The sequence below is a fragment of the Harmonia axyridis genome, chromosome 6 (genome assembly GCF_914767665.1).
Source record: "Harmonia axyridis chromosome 6, icHarAxyr1.1, whole genome shotgun sequence".
Taxonomy (NCBI): Eukaryota; Metazoa; Arthropoda; class Insecta; order Coleoptera; family Coccinellidae; genus Harmonia; species Harmonia axyridis.
The window spans coordinates 29,763,190-29,784,395 of record NC_059506.1 but is presented as its reverse complement, the minus strand read 5'-3'; the positions used below and the strand labels follow the sequence as shown (position 1 = coordinate 29,784,395).

General features: G+C 35.5%; 3 protein-coding genes across 3 annotated transcripts in view; 1 reads left to right on the top strand and 2 right to left on the bottom strand.

Annotated features, from left to right (window-relative positions):
- LOC123683141 overlaps positions 1 to 5,043 on the bottom strand; it is an 82,710-nt gene extending 77,667 nt beyond the window's left edge. Inside the window, exon 1 of the mRNA XM_045622039.1 lies at positions 5,009 to 5,043. Within this exon, the coding sequence (XP_045477995.1) occupies positions 5,009 to 5,043 (35 nt within the window). The remainder of the gene's footprint in view (positions 1 to 5,008) is intronic.
- Positions 5,044 to 5,534: 491 nt separating this feature from the next.
- On the top strand, positions 5,535 to 10,427 carry LOC123683140. Its single transcript, XM_045622038.1, has one exon. It carries the CDS (start codon positions 5,535 to 5,537, stop codon positions 10,425 to 10,427), a length of 4,893 nt encoding a protein of 1,630 aa, XP_045477994.1.
- Positions 10,428 to 11,116: 689 nt separating this feature from the next.
- LOC123683139 overlaps positions 11,117 to 21,206 on the bottom strand; it is a 95,490-nt gene continuing 85,400 nt past the window's right edge. The window contains exon 5 of the mRNA XM_045622037.1: positions 11,117 to 11,153. Within this exon, the coding sequence (XP_045477993.1) occupies positions 11,117 to 11,153 (37 nt within the window). The remainder of the gene's footprint in view (positions 11,154 to 21,206) is intronic.

The following is a 21,206-nucleotide window of genomic DNA, read 5'->3' as shown; positions in this document are numbered from 1 at the left end:
AATCCGAAAATCCTGCTCATTTCTTGGCGTTTGCCGATAGCAAGGATCGTCCGTTTCCACATTCTGTGCGATAAAGACCCGAGATAAGAATAAGTTATAATGGTCATTAATTAAACGTCTTCGAAAATGGAAAAGCTCAAGCAATTTGAGGGGGTTTAGGTATATAGGGATTTAGCGTCTTCAAACCGCATGTAAATGGGTCTATCTATCTTTCTTACACCGTAATTGACAGTTCTAGCTATATGAACTAGCCCTGGGGATAATGGTTAAAAATGTTCATCGTTGTAGGTGGAGCTTGCTTCTTCTTTTTAGATTTCTGCTCTGTGGATATGAATAATTTTTTGAGAAACACTTGGTATTTTAGTGAGATGAGAAGATATTGGTAGACTTTTTCCTGAAAGGACCAGGCCTAATGAAAAACTTGTCACTGGTTCTGAATTTTTCATATTTTGTGGGATATGACCTCCCGAATAAGAAAGTCTATAGGTCCAACTCAATTCTATCACTAGTTCTCAAGATATAAGGTATTAAATTTGTAAATGGCATTTCTTTAAATACCATTTCTCGTAAAAAATAACTTCAATTGAATACTTTTGCGCGATAAATATTGCTTACTCATAAGGTAATGATTTCAGACTTGTTTACAAAATTATTGTTAGATAAAGGGCGAGTCAAACATTATACAAAATTAAATTCGTTCAGTTCATAATACACCCTGTAATTAGAAAAATCGTCGAATTTTACAAGTTTTTTCATTACTCGAATACACTATTGAAATGTCAAACAGTATTGGCTTTGAGATGACCAGTTTTTAAAGAAACTCGGAATAATATACCCACTGACAACGAAACTGCAACATCCAGAAGGAGCTATTATATAGTTGGGTATAACAAAATGGTGAATGCGCCAGTGTCCAATTTCTTCGAATAACGAATAACTATTCGAAAAAAAAATGATTCTCTCATTGTAGCATACCTAAAACCTTCTCGAAAATATACTAAACAAGTTTCCAAAGTTTCATGAAAATCGAAGAAACGGTTTAGAAATTCATAGAGGACAAACATTCGTATAGGACACACAATCCTTTGATGTACATGGGAAATAAGCGTAAACTGAAACCATCTTTGTCAAACAAAATCTATGGGAAAAAACATGACTTTGGTTCCCTCTCATTACTTTTTCAATTGAAATAGTTGAAATCTTGGCCCAAACTGAGTGTTATTTTCGAAGAACAACATTCTAAAGTGCAGCCACTTGTAAGTTTCTATTTCTGACACCTCGAAATATCAATATTCATCTTCGATATTATCTGGTCTTGTAGTTCCAATTAGGCCAATACCTTCAAAATCTAGTTATAACTTTCCACACTCAAATACAGTTGGAGGAAATTGACTGTACGATCTCAATTAGTTGATTGAGATTTATATCGAATAACTGATAATTGAAATACGAAATTTGAATGAACTAGGCAAACATTCGCCTTCGGATACAGAAGTTTCCATGTTGAGAATGATCGTAATTATTCGGAAATAAGCTTGGCACTTTGAAATCGAATGAGTTTGAGTTTGGTGCCAATATAGACTTTGCTTCCAGAATTGAAGACTTGGACTTAGTTTGTTGTATTGAACACTTTGCTAATCGTATATGAATGTTCATTTCAAGTTTCAACTATTTGAAAACTGAAAAAATTTTAAATAATTTATCAATTTTATTTGATGTATCAAATGAATTTGCCCCATATGTGTAGGGCTCTCAACTCTTACCGGGAGTAACTATGCCATTGCTTTGGTAAATGAAAATCACTAAATTCTGGTGAGTTACGATATTCAATGGAGTTGAGACTGTTCATTGATATATTTCTTCAAGTCTTTCATATATTTCGATATTCATCATATTCTGTAGCTAGGAAAGAATTGTATGTGAGTCCCTTGACTTGAGCTTTAAAGAGATATTGAAGATTTGCAACTATTATAATCATATGAAGAAACAATTTATACACAAGAAAGATTAAACCAGGGAAGAACGCATGATTGACTTGAGCTGCGCTCTCGTGATGTTTCGTGAATCGGTGTATAATCGAGTATTGTCTATCCTTCTCTGATATTATAACTCATTATTCAATATGATAAATCTTTTATTTATATTAAAAATTTCAATCATCCGATCTTCCCTGGTTTCATGTTTCTTATATCATATATAAATTTTATCTTTATATAATTATATTAGTTGCAAATCTTCAGGAATCGCCTCCAGAAGTTTGTCAAAGTACTTTTGAATCACTTCGTATAATATAATGATAATAAGGTAGATAACTGATAAGTATATAACTGATTCTATAAAACAGATCTGATTTCATGTATTGCGTTCGTGAAATACACAATTCCATATGGACTCTCATTAGTTAGTTTTTTAGAAATATGGAAAATAACTACCCAAGACAGGTTGGGTAATATTCACAAAATGAACGTATGAATTAAGGAATCTGAATATGCGAGAAAAAAGTTGAGAGTATTTTCGGTGAAATTAGAATCCTGTATTTCTGAAAAACATGTGGCAACAAAAAGCAATTAGACATAATGTCTGTGTCTTGTCGTCACAATACTTAAAACAAATGTACCTGCATTAGTGTAACAATGGTCTTTCGTGGTACTTGTGCATACAAGTTTCTCATTCATAAGGTTCTCAGAAAGATACAATAGAGAATATCTCTCCCCTACCCTAATTAGTGTGCAGGTACCATGATGCCATTGCGCAGGCATCGAACTCAGAGAATAAGAGAACGAAGAAGAAATTCACGGTGTAAAATTTGATTTTATATTTGTAACCCAGATATAAAACTGGAAGATGGATAGTTCAGTGAAGTTAGTTACGAGGTGATGACCAGTTGGGTTAGTAGAGTTTTCAAGGATGTTTCCAAGTGCTGTACCACAATAAAATTCTCGTCTGTCGTCCATCAGTGTTTTAATAATTTCCACGAAAACCAGATACCCCAAAAAATTTTGGGGACCCCCCTGGCTAAGGCCTTGATGAATAGGGTTTAATATTAGCTGTATTCATTAAAGTAGCAGAAGTAACTGACCATTTCTGTACTTAATTGACAAATCCTCGACTGGAAGCAAAACCAAACTTTTCCTAATGTTTGAATACTTATCATGTTCCAAGCCAGTTCCTCAACGTGAAAATTAAAAAAAAACTTCGTCCAGATCCAACGTCGAATCACAATCCCCTAAATTTCAACGAAACAACTGACGAATTCGTTTATATAAGACAGCGCCAGAGCAGAAGCTGTGGGAGATATTCACGTTAAGACTCCGAGTTTCAATTCAGCCTTTAATTCTAGTCAGAGCACACTTTCAAAGGATTTAAATTTCGCCATTCTGAGCTTTCGGAAAGTTTCCGAAACCTCGTCCAATTAAATCTACGAAACATTTCGTAAAACTTCAGCCGGTTTCCTATTCTGGATTTTTCCAGATTGCCCCCCAACAAAACTGGAGAAATACAGTTGATGGTGTCAGTCCGACAAACTGGAATTTATGTGGAAGTGGAAATGGACTTTATTGCATTCGTGTAGCTGTGGTCCTATCAGATTGATAGGGGTATTGACGAATATTCTAGTGGTTTGGTTTCAGCAAATGATCGTTGTGTGAAACAAGATTAACTCTGTGGCATTATGAGTGTTGAAACCCTAAAGAGATCATTCTTTCAGCTCGATTTTTGGCAGTGAAGTAGGTAGTGTTATACCCATAAACTAATAAACATAGATAGAGAAAGCATAGGCAATTTTAACGGGTCCTCAACATGGTTACATTACGTTGACGGATTGTGATATATTTTCAAATCAACAATTTTACTAAAACATTATAAATGTATATTATATTGAATGAAATATATTTATTTGAGGGATTCCCGATTGAATATCATTTATAAAACAAAATTACTAAACTCATAAAAGAAGTTTTTTCTCTGCCTAAACTAGCGCCCAAATTGCAGACAACAATTGTATTCTTTTCGATACTTGTTTCCTTAGGGCGATATTTATCCACCAGAGGATGTCTAGTTATTTGGACTCCTCATAGAGTATTTGTGTGATTCCCGATTGAATATGCAAATTTGAGTATTTGGAATCCGATATTTTTCCTGATTGTTGAATTTATAATGAGCAGAATATTCATTATTTTCTGTATCTACCTGCTGAAATCCAAGGTTTGGCAACATTTGCTCTCCTAGTGTTATCGGTTGTTTCACGTCGTTTGGCGCGCTTGAAGTTTGTTTTCTGAATTTCTGATATATTTAGGTTTTATTTCGATATAATTTGAGTTAATATGAAACGTTGATTCACTATGAATTGAATTGAGTGAAATATCGTATCACTGATATGTTTTCATTCCGCGCGCTTCATGTCGAATTTGATGGTTCAAGTTGTGGACAAATTCGCTTACTGAAAATGACATATGCTCCCTCTATTTACGTTCATTACTGTGAGTTCATACCAATATGCATGTAATATTAACATTAAATTGAGAGGATAGAAGTCGCACTCTTCAAATGTTACTTTTTCAGACAGAGAAACCAAATTTATTGATTTTTCAATCAAATGGCTAACGACCGCAGTCTTTGTTCAGTACTGTGCGATTGGCAACATCGCATCGAATATATCGCTGAAATAGGTACCTACCACTTGAGAAGGTTCGACCCCAGGCAACAAAACACCCCATGCGAAGAGACAGTTTTTACAGTAATCTCGAACCACCCACACACAGTCTAACGAAACAAACCCAATTAATACTCTCTACTCAATTCTATCCAAATATATAAGCGTCAGGCTGGTGCAACTTGTATGTGATCTGTGCATCAATAAACACCTATTCATAAAATTAGAATTTGTGTTTCAAAACAACCACACCCCAATTCATGGTCCTTCGAGCCGGATTATATTTTAAATCCAACAAACCATTTTGTGAACGACAAAATCAACGCTTCGCTAGGATCCCATCTCAAGTGCACTTACGATACGAAGACGCCACCGCTGTTGCAGTTTAGCATCACAGGAAATCAAAGGTCAGTCCTTTCCATTTTACATTACCTATTTCTCAAATAAACCCATAATTTATCCTTCATTTATAACGAGTTTAGAGTATTACTGTTTCATTAATTAATAAACTTTCAATCATTCGTTAGTCCATTTCAATTACATTACATTACATATAATAAATTCACTCTTCAGATTTTACTGAATATTTTACTCAAAAATGACTGAAATCGATAATAAAAGAATGCTTACTTCTCGCAGAGCCGGTATAAAAGGTTCAATCACAAGATTCGATAAATATCTGAAGAAAATATCCACTAATCCATTGACTCAACAATCAACATTTGATTTAGAAACTCGCTTGAATGCTATTACATCGCTTTTATCCGAATTCAATACAATACAAACAGAAATTGAGTTCCTAGAGCCCGACGATGTAGACGTACATAATTTAGAACGGGATGAATTCGAAACAAAATATTTTTCCGTTGTTTCTCAAGCAAAAATGAAATTGTCTAAGCCCGCAACATCGACCGCCAGTGTCGTATCAAATCATCCTATGACAAATATAAAGCTACCTGACATTAAATTGATAGAATTTAACGGTAGTTATGACAAGTGGACTCAATTCCAAGAAACCTTTGATGCTCTTATCAATCAAAACAAAATGCTCACCGATATTCAAAGGTTTTTCTATCTACAAGGTTCTCTTAAGGGTGAAGCTGCTCAAATAATTGCTTCATTAAATGCAACCGAGGCCAACTATAAAATCGCTTGGGACTTACTTCGGGAACGCTATCAAAATAGGAAAGCTATTATTAATTCGCACATGAAGGCAATTTTTGACTTGCCGAATATTCCTAGAGAATCACACTCGCTCTTGAGAAAATTCTTAGATGAATTCCAGAAACATTTTAGATCCTTGAAAAGCTTAGGTGAAAATGTTGATGAATGGCATACCATATTAATATTTCTACTTAGCTCCAAATTAGATTCGTCAACCAGAAAGGAATGGGAAATCTTCATTAATGACAATAATACTCCAAAAATTGAAAATTTCTTATCATTTCTCGCTCAACGCTGTTCTCTCTTAGAATCTTTGGACACCAAAGCCTATACATCTGACCCAAATAATATATTTAACAAGAAATCAAGAGAAATTCGTTCTTACTCTCATTTATCTACAAAAAATAATCTATGCCCTTTATGCAACCAATCCCATTTCATTTATTCATGTAAAGAATTTCTAGACATTCCCATAGAAAAAAGATTTGCTGAGATTAAGCGTCTTAGGTTGTGCTCGAATTGTTTAAGACCTGGACATTCAAATTATTCCTGCAGATCAAAATATTCCTGTCGGTTTTGCCGGAAAAAACATCACACTCTACTTCATGATAACTCGAATGATACCAGCAAAACTCGAATCCATAATCAACCCTCCAGCAATCAGTCTCATACTCATCAAGAGTCCAATTTACCCACGGAGAATATTTCCGAAAATTTGCATACTCATTCAGTGGCATCTCAAGTAAGTCACTGTACTTACACAATTCTCTCCACTGCAATTCTCAATATTTTAGACAGAAACGGAAAAACAATTAAATGCCGAGCTTTACTCGACAGTGGCTCGCAATCAAACTTCATTACCAAAAAATTATTCGATAAGCTGAATTTAGGATATACCTCTGTAAACATACCGATTTCCGGTTTGAGTCAAAATCTCATAAACATTTCCAAACGAGCCACAATCCAATCCCAATCTATATGTAACAATTACACTTTCAAATTGCCTTATCTCATAATTGATAAAATCACCGGCCTTACACCTCAACAGAAAATACCTCTAAGCCATTTCAAATTTCCAGGCAATATCTGTCTTGCCGACCCAACATTTCATATACCTTCTGATATTGACATGCTCCTAGGTGCTGGCATATTCTTTGATCTACTTTCTAGTGGACAAATCAAATTGGGTAAAGGGCTACCCATACTTCAGGAAACAAAGCTAGGCTGGATAATATCCGGACCTTTGTCCATCCTTCCACCCGCTTCCACGAACTCTTCTTTTCTATCAACGTCAAAGAATATACAGTTACAAGATTTTTGGCAGATCGAGGAAAACTTTGCAGGTCAACAATTCAGTACCAAAGAAGAAGCTGAGTGTGAATCTCATTTCTCTGAAACCTTCACAAGAGACAATACCGGAAGATTCACAGTTAGTTTACCCTTAAAGGAAAATTACCCCAAATTAGGTGACTCTGAAGAAACAGCCATCAACAGATTCCACGCGATCGAAAGAAAACTCGATAAAAACCCTGAACTCAAGGCACAATATTCTGAATTTATTGCTCAATATCAAAATTTAGGTCATATGACTAAAATTAATCGCAATCATCAAAGTCAATATCCTATTTATTATCTGCCACATCATTCAGTAATGAAACATGATAGCACAACAACGAAGCTTAGAGTAGTTTTTGATGCTTCTGCAAGAACCACTTCAGGCATCTCGTTAAATGATGTTCTTAAAGTTGGCCCAACGATTCAAAATGATCTCTTCACCATAATATTGCGTTTTAGACAACACAATTTTGTATTAATTGGCGACATTAGTATGATGTATCGCCAGGTCAATATTAATCCTGAGCAACGTAGTCTCCAACGAATATTATGGCGGGATCATCCCAATCAAGAGCTATCACATTACGAGCTAAATACAGTTACCTATGGAACTGCTTCCGCAAGTTTCCTTTCTACACGTTGTCTCAAACAGATCGCCCTAGAAAATCAAATCACATTTCCTGTTGAATCAAACATTATCTCAAATGATTTTTATGTTGATGATCTCCTTACAGGCGCCGAAACAACAGAAAATCTAATTCTGATACGAAAAAATTTAGTCAACATGCTTAAGGGCGCAGGTTTTGAATTGCGAAAGTTCAGTTCCAACGAACCAACTATCCTTACTGATCTTTGTGGGCCAGAAGGAAATTCCATCAAACATCTCGTTAACGAATCGCAAAGTACGAAAACTTTGGGAATTTCTTGGAACTCCACATCAGACTGCTTCATCTATAACTCACAATTGTCCCTTGATTATCCGAATCCAGTTACGAAGAGGAACATCTTGTCAACCATTTCTCAAATCTTTGACCCTCTAGGTCTCCTTGGTCCTGTCATAGTTCAAGCAAAAATTTTACTCCAGCAGCTATGGCTGGCCAATCTCAATTGGGATGATCCTATTCCAACTAATCTTTACAAGGCTTGGATTCACTTTTGTAAACAACTCCAAAGAGCCAAAATTCTGGAGATCCCCCGTCATGTCATTCAAGGAGAACCGATTAGTGTACAAATACACGGATTTTGTGATGCATCTATTCAGGCATATGGCGCATGCATATATTTGAGATCGCAAAATCGCAATGGTCATATACAAACCAATCTATTATGTGCGAAATCACGCGTTGCCCCTCTCAAGACCATTTCCCTTCCTAGACTAGAGTTGTCAGGTGCCTTACTAGTATCAAAGCTAGTAAAAAAGGTGATCCAGTCCATGAACCTCAACTTTGAGTCAGTTTACTATTGGACTGATTCAACCATTGTCTTAGCATGGTTGAGTGCCGAACCTCGTACATGGAAAACTTTTGTGAGCAATAGAATTTCTGAAATCCAAGGTCTATCTGACACCAATAACTGGAATCATGTACCTTCAAAGGAAAATCCTGCTGATATTATTTCTAGAGGGATCAATCCTACCGATCTTGAAGGTGCTGATTTGTGGTGGCATGGGCCACATTTTCTATCTAAATCTTCAGATAATTGGCCACAAGAACGTCACATTTCGAACTATTCGCGTACAGCTTCAACACTTGACGAATATAATCAAAACAACACTTTCATGCTAATGTCAGGTGACAATTTCATTTTCGAAAGATTCTCAAACTATTCTAAGATGATACGTGTCATAACTTATTGTTTGAGATTCGCTAAAAAATCAAGAGGAAAACAAGATACTGAAATAAAGTCACTAAAAATAAATCCCTTTGAGTGGCAAAACACGGAAAATTTGCTGCTCAAACTCGTTCAAGCCCAGTGTTTCACCGATGATTTGAAAGATTTAACATCTACGAAATCGGTCAAGTTTTCCAGTTGTCTGAAATCTTTAAACCCCTTTTTAGACACTAATGGCATAATCCGAGTGGGAGGCAGATTGGAACATGCAAATGTTAGTCCCGATACTAAGCATCCTATTCTCATTCCGAAAAAACACCCCTTTACAGCGATGCTAGTGCGGCATGTTCATGAAATTAATTTTCATTCTGGCTGTCAGGCAACCCTTTCCTTTATAAGAAGGAGGTTCTGGCCATTAAATGGTCGCGATGCGGTACGTAATATACTCCGTCAATGCATACCATGTTTCAGAGCCAACCCACCAATACCTTCGAATCAAATGGGCAACCTTCCTGCTCCACGCGTAACCCCTTCTCGCGTTTTCTCTAATTGTGGTCTTGACTATGCTGGACCATTTCTTTTGAAAGATGGAAAATATAGAAATCGGAAAATCCTAAAATGTTACGTATGTATATTCGTGTGCCTGTCTACAAAGGCGGCTCATATTGAACTCGTGAGTGAACTAACGACTGAAGCGTTTATAGCAGCATTCAAGCGATTTGTATCTAGGCGAGGAATGTGTACGAATATTTATTCAGATAATGGATCCAACTTCATTGGAGCCAGAAATCAATTCAAGGAAATATACGAAATTCTATCCAGTAAGCCAATACAAAGGCATTTTGAAAATACTCAAATGCAGTGGCATTTTATACCTGCTCGTTCAGCCCACTTTGGAGGGCTTTGGGAGGCCGCTGTGAAATCGGTAAAGCATCACCTCAAACGTATTTTATCCACCGATCGTTATACTTATGAAGAGTTTATGACTATACTAACTCAAATAGAAGCTACTCTAAACTCGCGTCCTCTCGTTCCCTTATCCTCTGACCCCAATGACCTCGAGGCGATCACTCCAGGACACTTCATCATCGGAGAACCATTGAATGCCGCTCCTCAACTCAACGTCGATGACTCTAAGTTTCATCACTCCAAAAGATTACAGCACTTGCAAAAACTCGTACAAAGTTTTTGGACCAGATGGAGGAATGATTACCTACATAATCTCCATCAAAGAAACAAGTGGCAATTCAAGAAAGAAGTCAAGGAGCTGATAGGCAGACTCGTACTCCTCCGTGATGAAAATTCCTTACCTCAGCAGTGGGCCTTGGGAAGAATCACCTCTGTACATCCCGGAACAGACAATATTGTTCGTGTTGTTAGTGTCCGTACCAAGAACGGAATTGTGAAAAGGGCAATTTGCAAAATAAGCATCTTGCCAGTGAATTGACTCTCTAGACCCATTTTTTAATTTTTTTTATTCCTTTTTTATCATTAATTTATTATTAGCATTAGGAAAACTTTATGTAAATCTATCTTACCAGACCTGATGCAATTATTTTCATGTGATTTTTGTTTTTGAAAGTGGATACTTTCAAGGCCGCCGGTATGTTCAGTACTGTGCGATTGGCAACATCGCATCGAATATATCGCTGAAATAGGTACCTACCACTTGAGAAGGTTCGACCCCAGGCAACAAAACACCCCATGCGAAGAGACAGTTTTTACAGTAATCTCGAACCACCCACACACAGTCTAACGAAACAAACCCAATTAATACTCTCTACTCAATTCTATCCAAATATATAAGCGTCAGGCTGGTGCAACTTGTATGTGATCTGTGCATCAATAAACACCTATTCATAAAATTAGAATTTGTGCTTCAAAACAACCACACCCCAATTCAGTCTTCCAGCCAGTTATTTACAGTTTTATATTACATTCAATTACAAATCATCAAAAAACATGAAAAACAACTATTATTCTATTGATTTGTGTTTGAATAGTGGCCAGTTTCCGAACAAAATCGTTTTGGAGGTTGAAAATCAAAAGTCTCGATTTTATAGGATTTGCTTGAATTCTCCAGCGTCGCATCCATGCTACATTGACGTTTGTGATTGTAGTTTTTCCATACAGTTGTTAATCGTGGTACCATGTGAAATGAGGGTTGTATCGTCTGCAAATTGCAGCATATATGCTTATTTGTTAATATGGTGTTCTGATTTTTATTTTGATTTCATATATCGTAGCAGTACATGTTATATGTATAACAATGGAGATAGTGGTGAACCTTGTTGTGGCACAAATGGAGCTGAAGTTTCTTTTTCCACTTTAACCTGAAGAGTTCTTACCGATATAAATTTGGAAATGATTCTCAGGAGGTATATTGGGCATTGTAGTTGGCTCAATTGGAAGGAGTCCATTGTGCCAGACACTGTAGAATGATTTTCGGATTTCAATAAATAAGGCTATCGACTTTTTTTCCATTTTTCCTGAACATTTAATGTTAAAATTGTTAGGGGATGAGTTGTGGAGGTTTGGCTTTTGAATCCAAATTGGTATGAAGGTATAGACTTTCCTACTGCTGTACGGATCCTCTGTGTTAGACGTTTCGATGATTTAATTGAATATGAGGTCTTAGTGAATGGCCTACATTATCTCCTGATTCGACATCTCCAAATCTTTTTGATGGGGTTATTAAAAAAGTGTCGTGTTTATGACATTACCTAATTCTCTATATCTCTAGAGACTTGTATTAGGCCCTTTCTTGACTTGACTGTACATGTATATGACCCTCTCCATCGCAGCGTTCAGAAAGCAGATCAGGAAGCACTGATCTACTCAGTGAACGTTACAACAGGGAAAGTCACAGCTTACCAATACCATAGCGAAGAGTGATGAGCAAAAGACCTTAGAATGGTGGCGAAATAACTCCTCAAATATGGTAGCAAAAAAAATGCTGTGCATAGATTTTATTACTATTTAGAATGCAATTTTAACATCCAATGAAATGAAAATTCATTCAGAAACTGTTCACGCGATGTTTTTGTTTCTATTCCGACTGTCTTAGGCCTCTGTGAGATCTCTCCGAAGCTTAGAGATTATGCTGGTTGTGTTCTATGTAGGCTTTGTATTTGTATTCCATCCCCACTTTAGGCACAGCACTGTTAAAGTTTTACTTAACAGCTCAACTGAGAAATTCCTTTTCTAACTCGCCAATCTGGCCAACCTTGTCTCAGAAGTACCAACCAGTTTTCCTCACCGAAACGTAAAACAGGAATAAAAAATCTATGAAATTATGTGTCACTTGATTGTTATCAAAGATTTTCGAGGGGGTTACCAACTAGCTTGAGGAAATTACTGTAGTCCCAGGAATTTGTAAGCACAGTATATCTCACTGATCTGTCTCAACGTTTTCCTACGAAAAAATTATCTTAACAGAAATTTGCGACTGAATACGGCCTTCTCTGTAGTAGATATACCAGATAAAAATTGCTATTGAATATGGAATCAGAACTCAGGTTTCAATCAATAATTGTGGAAGTACATTGTAGAAAATCAAATTTACCGTTTTCATCTGTCATCTCGATTTTCATTCACAAGAAACAAAAAACTGAGTTTTGCGAATATCTGATATTTACCTCGTTAGATTATAATGATATTCAGATAGTGCATTTGCAAAATAGGAACATGAGATCTTCACCACGGTAGCAAATAGTAATTAATAACATTACTCCATATACTCCATATACAGTTCCAAAACAGCAGTATACATAATACGTCTAGATGGGGCCAGATTGGGCTTTTAAGCTCCAATATATGTATCCATATTTCGCAGCGGGAAAAGCAATATCCAACATAACTCAGACTATAACAGCATTCATAGGGCATAATAGCATGTATTTGGCATATTCATGTTCATTCAACGTTGCATTGAATTCATATGAGGACGTTCAGAATTTTCACTTTGGATTTGAAATAAGAATTTATTATTAACTTATAACAACAGTTTTGTATCAATGTATACATTCAGAAATATACGGACACCAACCAACCCATTCTTCCTATAAGAAAATGCGTGGTCACATATTGCTAGAATTACGTTGGTTTTCGAAAAGACAATCAAATCAATTCATTATCTTGGGTGAATTCATAATGAATTCTGCATTTTCTCCAATTTTTTTCATTTCAATTTTTTTGTTTCTATCGTCTGATAGTTGTTTGTGTAAAAAGTGTTAATTATTCCACTTATAGAAATATACTCTCTCCAAGTTTATAGTTTTGAATTATTCCATCAACAACATTTTTCCGGAACTATACGATGAGTTTCAATTAAATTTGAGTACACCACTTATTCCAATTACAATTTTATATCCTTGTTATCCTTTGAATCGAAACGATTACTCATATATGCCTGCTTTGATGAGAACCAAAACATCTAAATGGGTAAAAACAAATATTTGTTCAGTTGCACTGTTTGCTTTAACGAAATTCCATCATTCTCAAATTTATCCAATTCAAAAATACCACCGTCCAACTTGACCAATTAAATTCCCAACCAGCGCCCTCTATCCACATAAACGTTAATTCTTCGATAAAACCATATTCTTTTAATTCGCAAACGACGCAAACCGTTTTTCCATATTTGCTCTAAACAGAATGTGAAGAGTGAAAGAGTAAGAGAGAGACGTAGTGAAAGATCCTCAATATTCCATGAGAGCAACGTGCACCATTCTGTTGGAATTATCTTGTGAGGTTCTATTGCTAATTCTGTAATTATAATGATCATATCCGAAAATATTAAATTCAATTTATAAGTTCAAAATTATAAATACTAGGATGAGTGCGTTAAAATATGATATTGAGTTTCATATAGTATCTCAGAGCAATAAACATAGATAGAAGAGGCATATTATGTCATTTTCAGTGAGTGAATGTTGTCCCCAACATGAACTATCAATCGCACATAAGCGCACGGAAATAAATATATGAGTGATAGGATAATTCACTCAATTTGCGAGTTTCTCCACAAAGAACTCACTTCTTATATCTCATAGTGAATCAATTTTTCATATTAACTCAAAATATATTGAACAAAATACCTAAATATATCAGAAATCCAGAAAACAAACTCCAAGCACGCCAAGCGACGTAAATCCACTGATGACACTAGGAGAGCAAAAGTTGCCAAACCTTGGATTTCAGCAGGTAGATACAGAAAATGATAAATATTCTGCTTATTATAAATTCGACATTTAGGAAAAATATCGGATTCCAAATATTCAAATTTGCATATTTAATCGAGAATCACTCAAATAAATATATTTCATTCAATATAAAATACATTCATAACGATATAGTTAAATTGTGGATTTGAAAATATATCACAATCCGACAACATAATCTAACCATGTTGGAGACTTTTAAAATTGTGTATACTACCTCTATCTATGTTTATTATTCTATGTATAGTACCAATAGATGTTTGCGATTTTAGGACTATATTTGATTAAATCTCCGAGAAATTCATTTCAAAATTAATATCTTTTATGTTTTCAGTGAATATTTATTAATGTGAAATTTCATGCAAAATCTACCATAGTGTTCAGCGGACGGATTTTTTCAATTCGGTTTTCGGATTCTACAAATTCCTGAATATAAACTGTAAACCTTTCAAGTGTAGTTTAAATTGTTTTTACTCATACAATTCCAAAGATTATTCCTTAAAAATAAAAAACCAACTTCATCCTTAAACTCAACCGACGAAATTCCCAATCAGCACCCTCTACCGTCAACACGCAACACAAACATTTCATCCATCGATAAAACAGCATTCTTCAATTCAAAAACCCTTATTTTTCCACGTCCCAACCAAACTGAATGTTTGGTTAGTCCCTTCGCTGCACTACTCAAATATTCAACACACAATTCCGGTTACATATGTTGCCGCAATCCTTGGGGAACATAGGGAATTCGAAAGGTTCGGGAACGCATACAACGCACACGACCAGGATAGAAAGCTATGCGTTCAAAAAATCAAATAACCCCATAAGGCAGCGTGGGGAATTTATCGGGCTGAGATTGGTACAGGGGATTCACCGCTAATCGGATTTTCGTTCCAGTATAGAACAAATGCGCTCGTAATTTTGGTGCATATGGCTTTCAGTGGGGGTAAAAATGGCGGTTTGGAGGGAATAATGGTTGGAGATAGTTGTTGGGAGTTTTAGGTTTTTAGTTTCAGGAATAATGGAGGAGCTCAGCTTAGAGCTATCGCTAGACAAACTGCTGCCGTAGGCAGATACCTCAGTGTAATAAACATAGATAGAAAGAGCATATGTCATTTTCAGTAAGCAAACTTTGTCCCTAACATGAACTATCTAATTTGACATGAAGCGCGCGGAAATGATACGATATTTCACTCATTTCGCCAGTTTCTCCACACAGAACGCACTTCTTATGTCTCATAGTGAATCAACGTTTCATATTACCTCAAAATATATTGAAATAAATACCTAAATATATCAAAAATCCAGAAAACAAACTTCAAGCGCACCAAACGATGTGAAAAAACCGATGACACTAGGAGAGCAAAAGTTGCCAAACCTTGGATTTCAGCAGGTTGATAAAGAAAATAATGAATATTCTGCTTATTTCAAATAAGACAATTAGGAAAAATATCGGACTCCAAATATTCAAATTTGCATATTTAATCGGGAATCACTCAAATAAATATATTTCATTCAATACAATATACATTCATGACGATATAGTGAAATTGGGGAGTAGAAAATATATCACAATCCGTAATCTGACCATGTCTGGAAATGGTAGAGCGCTATATTTTTCAATTTCCACGATGAATTGCTTAGTATTGGTTTAAAAAAGGGTTTCAATTATATTCACTGTGAGACCAGATGACGAAGTTGTCATCCACATATCTCAGTCAGTTGATGGATTCATTTGAGAGTTGCTACGGCTAGGCTTAAGAGGTTACCCAAAGCGACTCCATCGAGTTGTCTAGATGGAGTCCAGTTTTCAATGTTTCAGTTTTTCTATTAAATGAGCTGCATCTTTGAAGTTGTTTTCCGAATTTCTTATTATAGAGTAGTTATTAACACTTTGGCCAGCTCATATGTAGATGAGTTTAAGGTGCTCACTTCAAATGGAGTTGAACAATTGTTTTTTTTACTCAAAACTCGAATATATATTATATTGATTGAAATATGAATCAATATAATATATATTCATAACGATATAGTAAAATAGTGGATTTGAAAATATATCACAATCCGACAACCTAATTTAACCATGTTGGGGACATGTAAAAATTTGGTATACTCCCTCGATCTATGTTTATTGTATATGGCAGAGACCCAATTTGCCTCCATAACATAAGTCAACTCAGCAGAATGCAAAAATTAATATCGGGTAATCAAGGTCATCTTAAAAGAGATGAAAACATTGATGGTATCTCTTCGAAAATTCTTGATAAAACATAGGAGAAATATTCATCAACAAAAAAAGAACAATTTCAAACCTGTACGAAAATTTAAATCATTTTAAGATTCGTAAGAAAAAAAAATCTTGTTTTTTCCATTTATTATTTTTGAGTGGTAGAGATTTTTTCTAGTTCGCTGACGATAAATTTTTCAAAATCATCTCCAGATGTGTTTCCTAAGAAAACAAGTTCTTATAATTCCTTTCTCGTAATAATTCACAAAATGATTTTTTTGTGATACAGTTTGGTGTTACTACATTTCTGTTTTTAAATGCCATTTGTTCTAAGTGACTCATATCGTAGATATTACCCACGGCCGAAAAAATGCTTGAAATTTGAAAGCCGGAGAATTTAAAAAAAGTAAAAATATGTAACACACACTTTGCATATTGGTACATTAAACATATTATAATTGATTGAAGCAAGGAATGAATACACGTTTCATTTTATCAGAATGATGAGATGGAACTGGTGAAATGGAACCGTTTTCTCACTATTTTACATTCCTCTGAGCAATCAACATTTTGATGGAAGAATTTAGAAGGAACTTCATTCCTAGAACAGCTACGAGCCACCTCAAAATACTTTATAAGAGTCGGCAAAGTGTATCAAAGAGAATGCCTGATGAATGCATGAGTATTAGCGTTAAGAACTTCTAAAAAGTACTTTGAGGGGGGATCCGCGTCATGTGAATATTTATGATGCATAATGCGTCACCTTTGATGGTTTTTGATGTTCAATTCATCATTATTCCCTTCTTGTTGTTTCAACTGAATTACATTCTCATTCGGTACTTTGAATTTCTACACATCAGTTTTTTGTTGATCAATCTTGAAATGCCGTCCCTAAATTTTGGCTTCCTAGGCAAGTGCCAACTAATCTGCCTATACCCTAGCGATGGCCCTGATTCAGCTTGAATGAAGAGGAGGGGAAGAATGAATAGAAAGCTTGTTGCAAAAACGTTTTTGAATTGTAGAAATGATTTCAGATGTAAGTACAGGGTTATCCAATAAGAGGTATCATTTTGAATACCCTGATATCTTGGCAGCTGTCATTTTTGAAGCTAGAGGAAAAATTTGAGCTGTTGGAACAGGTTAGTTATGTGAAGAATCGACACCGTATGCGTAGCTCAAGTACAAATGAGAATATAACTGCTGTTCCGTAGTGTTGATAGTTTGTAGATTGTGCTCTACGTACACAATGAAACAATCGCAATATTGCAATAAAAGTTTCGTAGTCGTATTATTTCTTGAAGAGATGATCACAATGGACTAGTTTAGTGATATTGATAATACTATATTTGACACGATAGAATTAAAATATAGAGCAAAACTGATAAATCAGTGAAAAATTTTTGGAAATCCATCAATAAATGACTGAGAAATAGATTATTTAAATTTACGTATTTTAGCGCGAAACGTCTTTGGTCTCCGACTCGTCTGTGACGTCACGTCACTTGCCTGTGATCACTAAACCATAAATTACGTTTAAATACTTAGCCGCGCCTAGGCTCTCGCGCCGTTTGTAGTTGTACAGTGTAGTTTTAACTCGAGTTTTGTTTTTATGTCATCATAATGGATGAAGGCTTCGTGAAAGGACAAAGTGACAATGTGCCTAGAATAGATATATTCGCAGTGATGGAGTTTTTTTCTTCAAATCCATCTTATGTCTGTGCTAAAATAAAAGGAGTTAAACTTTTCAAGTGAGTATCTACTTTTGAGTTTGCTTCATCATGGTTCACCTTATAACGATGATTTATTTGAAAAACGTTTCATAAACATTTTGTAATTGAGTACTGGTTCTTGAAGTCTATCCATTATCAATGGCAAAACATATTTATGTGAGGAGTAAAAAGTAAAAAGAGAAAAAAGTAATGTTTACTGCCCGTATAAAATCCGGTATGAATCAATTCTATCTAAGTGGACTTGATATTGGCGGGCGTCATATCGTCTTGTTTATGTTTTAAAACATGAGGGAGATAGTTCGCAATGTCAGTGGTGTAGTATGTTGTTTTTTGTGTGTGAATTTAAAGATTTCAATATTGTCGGTAAGGGTTCGGAATGATCTAAATAGGTGTCTTTCCTGAGACAACGCGATTTTACACGACACGAACGGCACAAGTGATTGTACACCAATGAATTCGTAAGCACTCTGCGAATACCAGTCGCCTCGTGTAAGTGGCATGACGTCACATACTAGACGCTGCGTACTATGCAATTATTCTTCCAAGTGCAACTTCAAAGTCCCATAACTTTTTCATTCCTGGAGATATTTCGATGATTCTTCCACATTTTTGTTTCATTTTACTTAAATTTTCAGAATTAATCCTTAACAAAAAAATGAAAACTAGTCCATTGGCCACTGATGTCTTGTTTTTAGGCTACGTGAAAGATCTATGCCAATGCTCCACAATCGATCCAAGATCTTAAAGATGGAATTCGTGAAGTTATAGAGGACATACATCCGCAAATATGCGAATTGGTCAGGGCAAATTTCATGAAATGGATATGATGCTGCAACCATATAATGATGATCATTTGGCTGATATCGTTGAGCATATTTTATGGATTACCATACTCTCCACAATTAAATAAACTTTCACGGCTCTCTCTTTTTCAATACCAAAATGAGAGCTCTTATTGCAGAACCCTTCATTTCCAGATTCCACACACTGCAAGCAGTAAATAACAATCATTCGGAATTTTTCCTCGACTGGTTCCAACCGTTCATCACGGAAAAAAACGAACGAATAGGAGAAAATAAGAGCGGAACACTTCGAAGAGCATACCAGAAAATTTTTCAACGCGAAATATGTCACATTCTCTAAAGGCTGGACGGTCGTTGAATAATCCCACTGAAATATAAGAGCTGTTAGTAAATAGCTCTCGAAAAACCCCCGTAAAACAACCATAAATAACTGTTATTCATCGGATCGCGTTCCTGAAATCTAATGCCATCAATTTTGTCGACGAGTCAGGTTCCAAAAGTTGTTCGCGTATACCGCATTTGCTTCCGTTTTCTACCGATATTTTCGTTGCTTTTTCTGATGCTCCGACGATGGTATCTCGATGAGATATCGGTCATTTTTCTGGATTCTCGGTGATGATTCTGTGATGTTATTTTACGTTATTTCCGTATTCCGTTATTTTTTATTTCAGACGTTATTATTAATTATTTTCGGTTGCTGCAGCATATTTCCAAGAAGAATATGTAGTTGAAAATATTCCTAGGAAGAGACGACTACACTTTATTCAATAAATTTCGGATCTAATCAGTAAAACCAAATTTTGTCTTAAAAATTCGACTTTATTGGTCAACATAGAGAAGTATTAGGTGTACAACTTTGCTTCCGCCATTTCGCAATAGATGGCTGTAGCGGTAATTGGTAGTCGGAATAAATAGAACGTAGATGTCATACAATAAGCCTGGGTATTTGTAAACATAGCGCCATCGAAATATTAATCGATTTTTGCCTGCATTATGAAGTTATTCTCGATTAAACATATCAGCTCACAAGCCAAATTCTCTTATTTGTGGGAGTTGTTAATTTTCTTCTTTAATATATAAAAATCTGCGGCTGTGGCTCATCGAATGCTCTTAAATACCTATGGTGAGGCCGCTATTAGTAAAAAAACTTGCCGAGAGTGTTTCAACGTTTAAAGAACGGTGATTTTGAAGTCGAAGACCAGCATGGCGGTGGAAGAGAGATGGTTTTCGAAAATACAGAATCGGAAATACAGAGAGCAATATTGTACGCCCTTGTACAAGAAACCGAAAAGTGTAGTACTGGACTACCAGTGTTTCACCAAAAAGAGTTCTGGAGGAAGAAGTGGTCGCTTTTCGAAGAATATCAGCTGGATTTGTATTCGGAAATAGCATATCACATGATAACAATTTTGAATTAGAATATCTATGCCAAATTGAAGTTGTATATCTTGTGAAGGCTTTGAAAAAAATTAAACTCAAAGACCCTGTATCTCGAAAAAATAATTTTTTCCATACCCAAGTAACAGAACTTTTCTTTCATAAAATCTGTAATTTTTGTTTATTCCTCCAATTCAGGAACAGTCTGTATTCCCCAGTGTTTCACATAAAATAAGTAAAAACATGAGACGAAGAAAACAACAATTTTCAGCAGTAGTGTATGTCACTTTCAAGTAAAGTGGCGCAATAAACTCTAAATGAAATATGCAGTACTCTAAAACATAAACATTTTCATTTTTCCTAAAAATCCTTCTTGCTTCCTTTACCATTAATTCATTAAGTGCTTTCCCATTTTTAAACTCAAGCAATTCCATTAAAAAAAAGGAAACACTGAATGTTTTCATTCAATTACACAGACCAAAATGCCGTAATGTCCTGAGTGCAAAAGCTCGTGGGAGTACACAAATTAAATCCTTGTGTCCACTACATGACCTCTTGTCATCTGTTCTCCAGCCCTCCAGAATATAGGAAAAAGAAGGGACATAATCGCATGGATCTGGCAACAACTGTCAGTTTAATAATTTCCTAAGTTATAAAGTTAATTGGAGCTAGAAGTGTCCCATTTCTCTTATGAAGCACGCTACTCCAGGTGCAAGTAAGGATTTTCACCGAGAAAAGCGGAAGCACTGGAGCATGTGAAGGAATGTAAAGCTGATGGAAAAAATGGAAAGTATGCTCTACCAATTAGCGGACCTAACTTCCGAGAATATAGATTTTCAAGTGATTGAAATGTAGGTGTATAAACTT

Excerpts from the sequence above, each read along its gene's own strand:
- LOC123683140 (XM_045622038.1), top strand. The coding sequence starts at position 5,535 with ATGAAATTGTCTAAGCCCGCAACATCGACCGCCAGTGTCGTATCAAAT.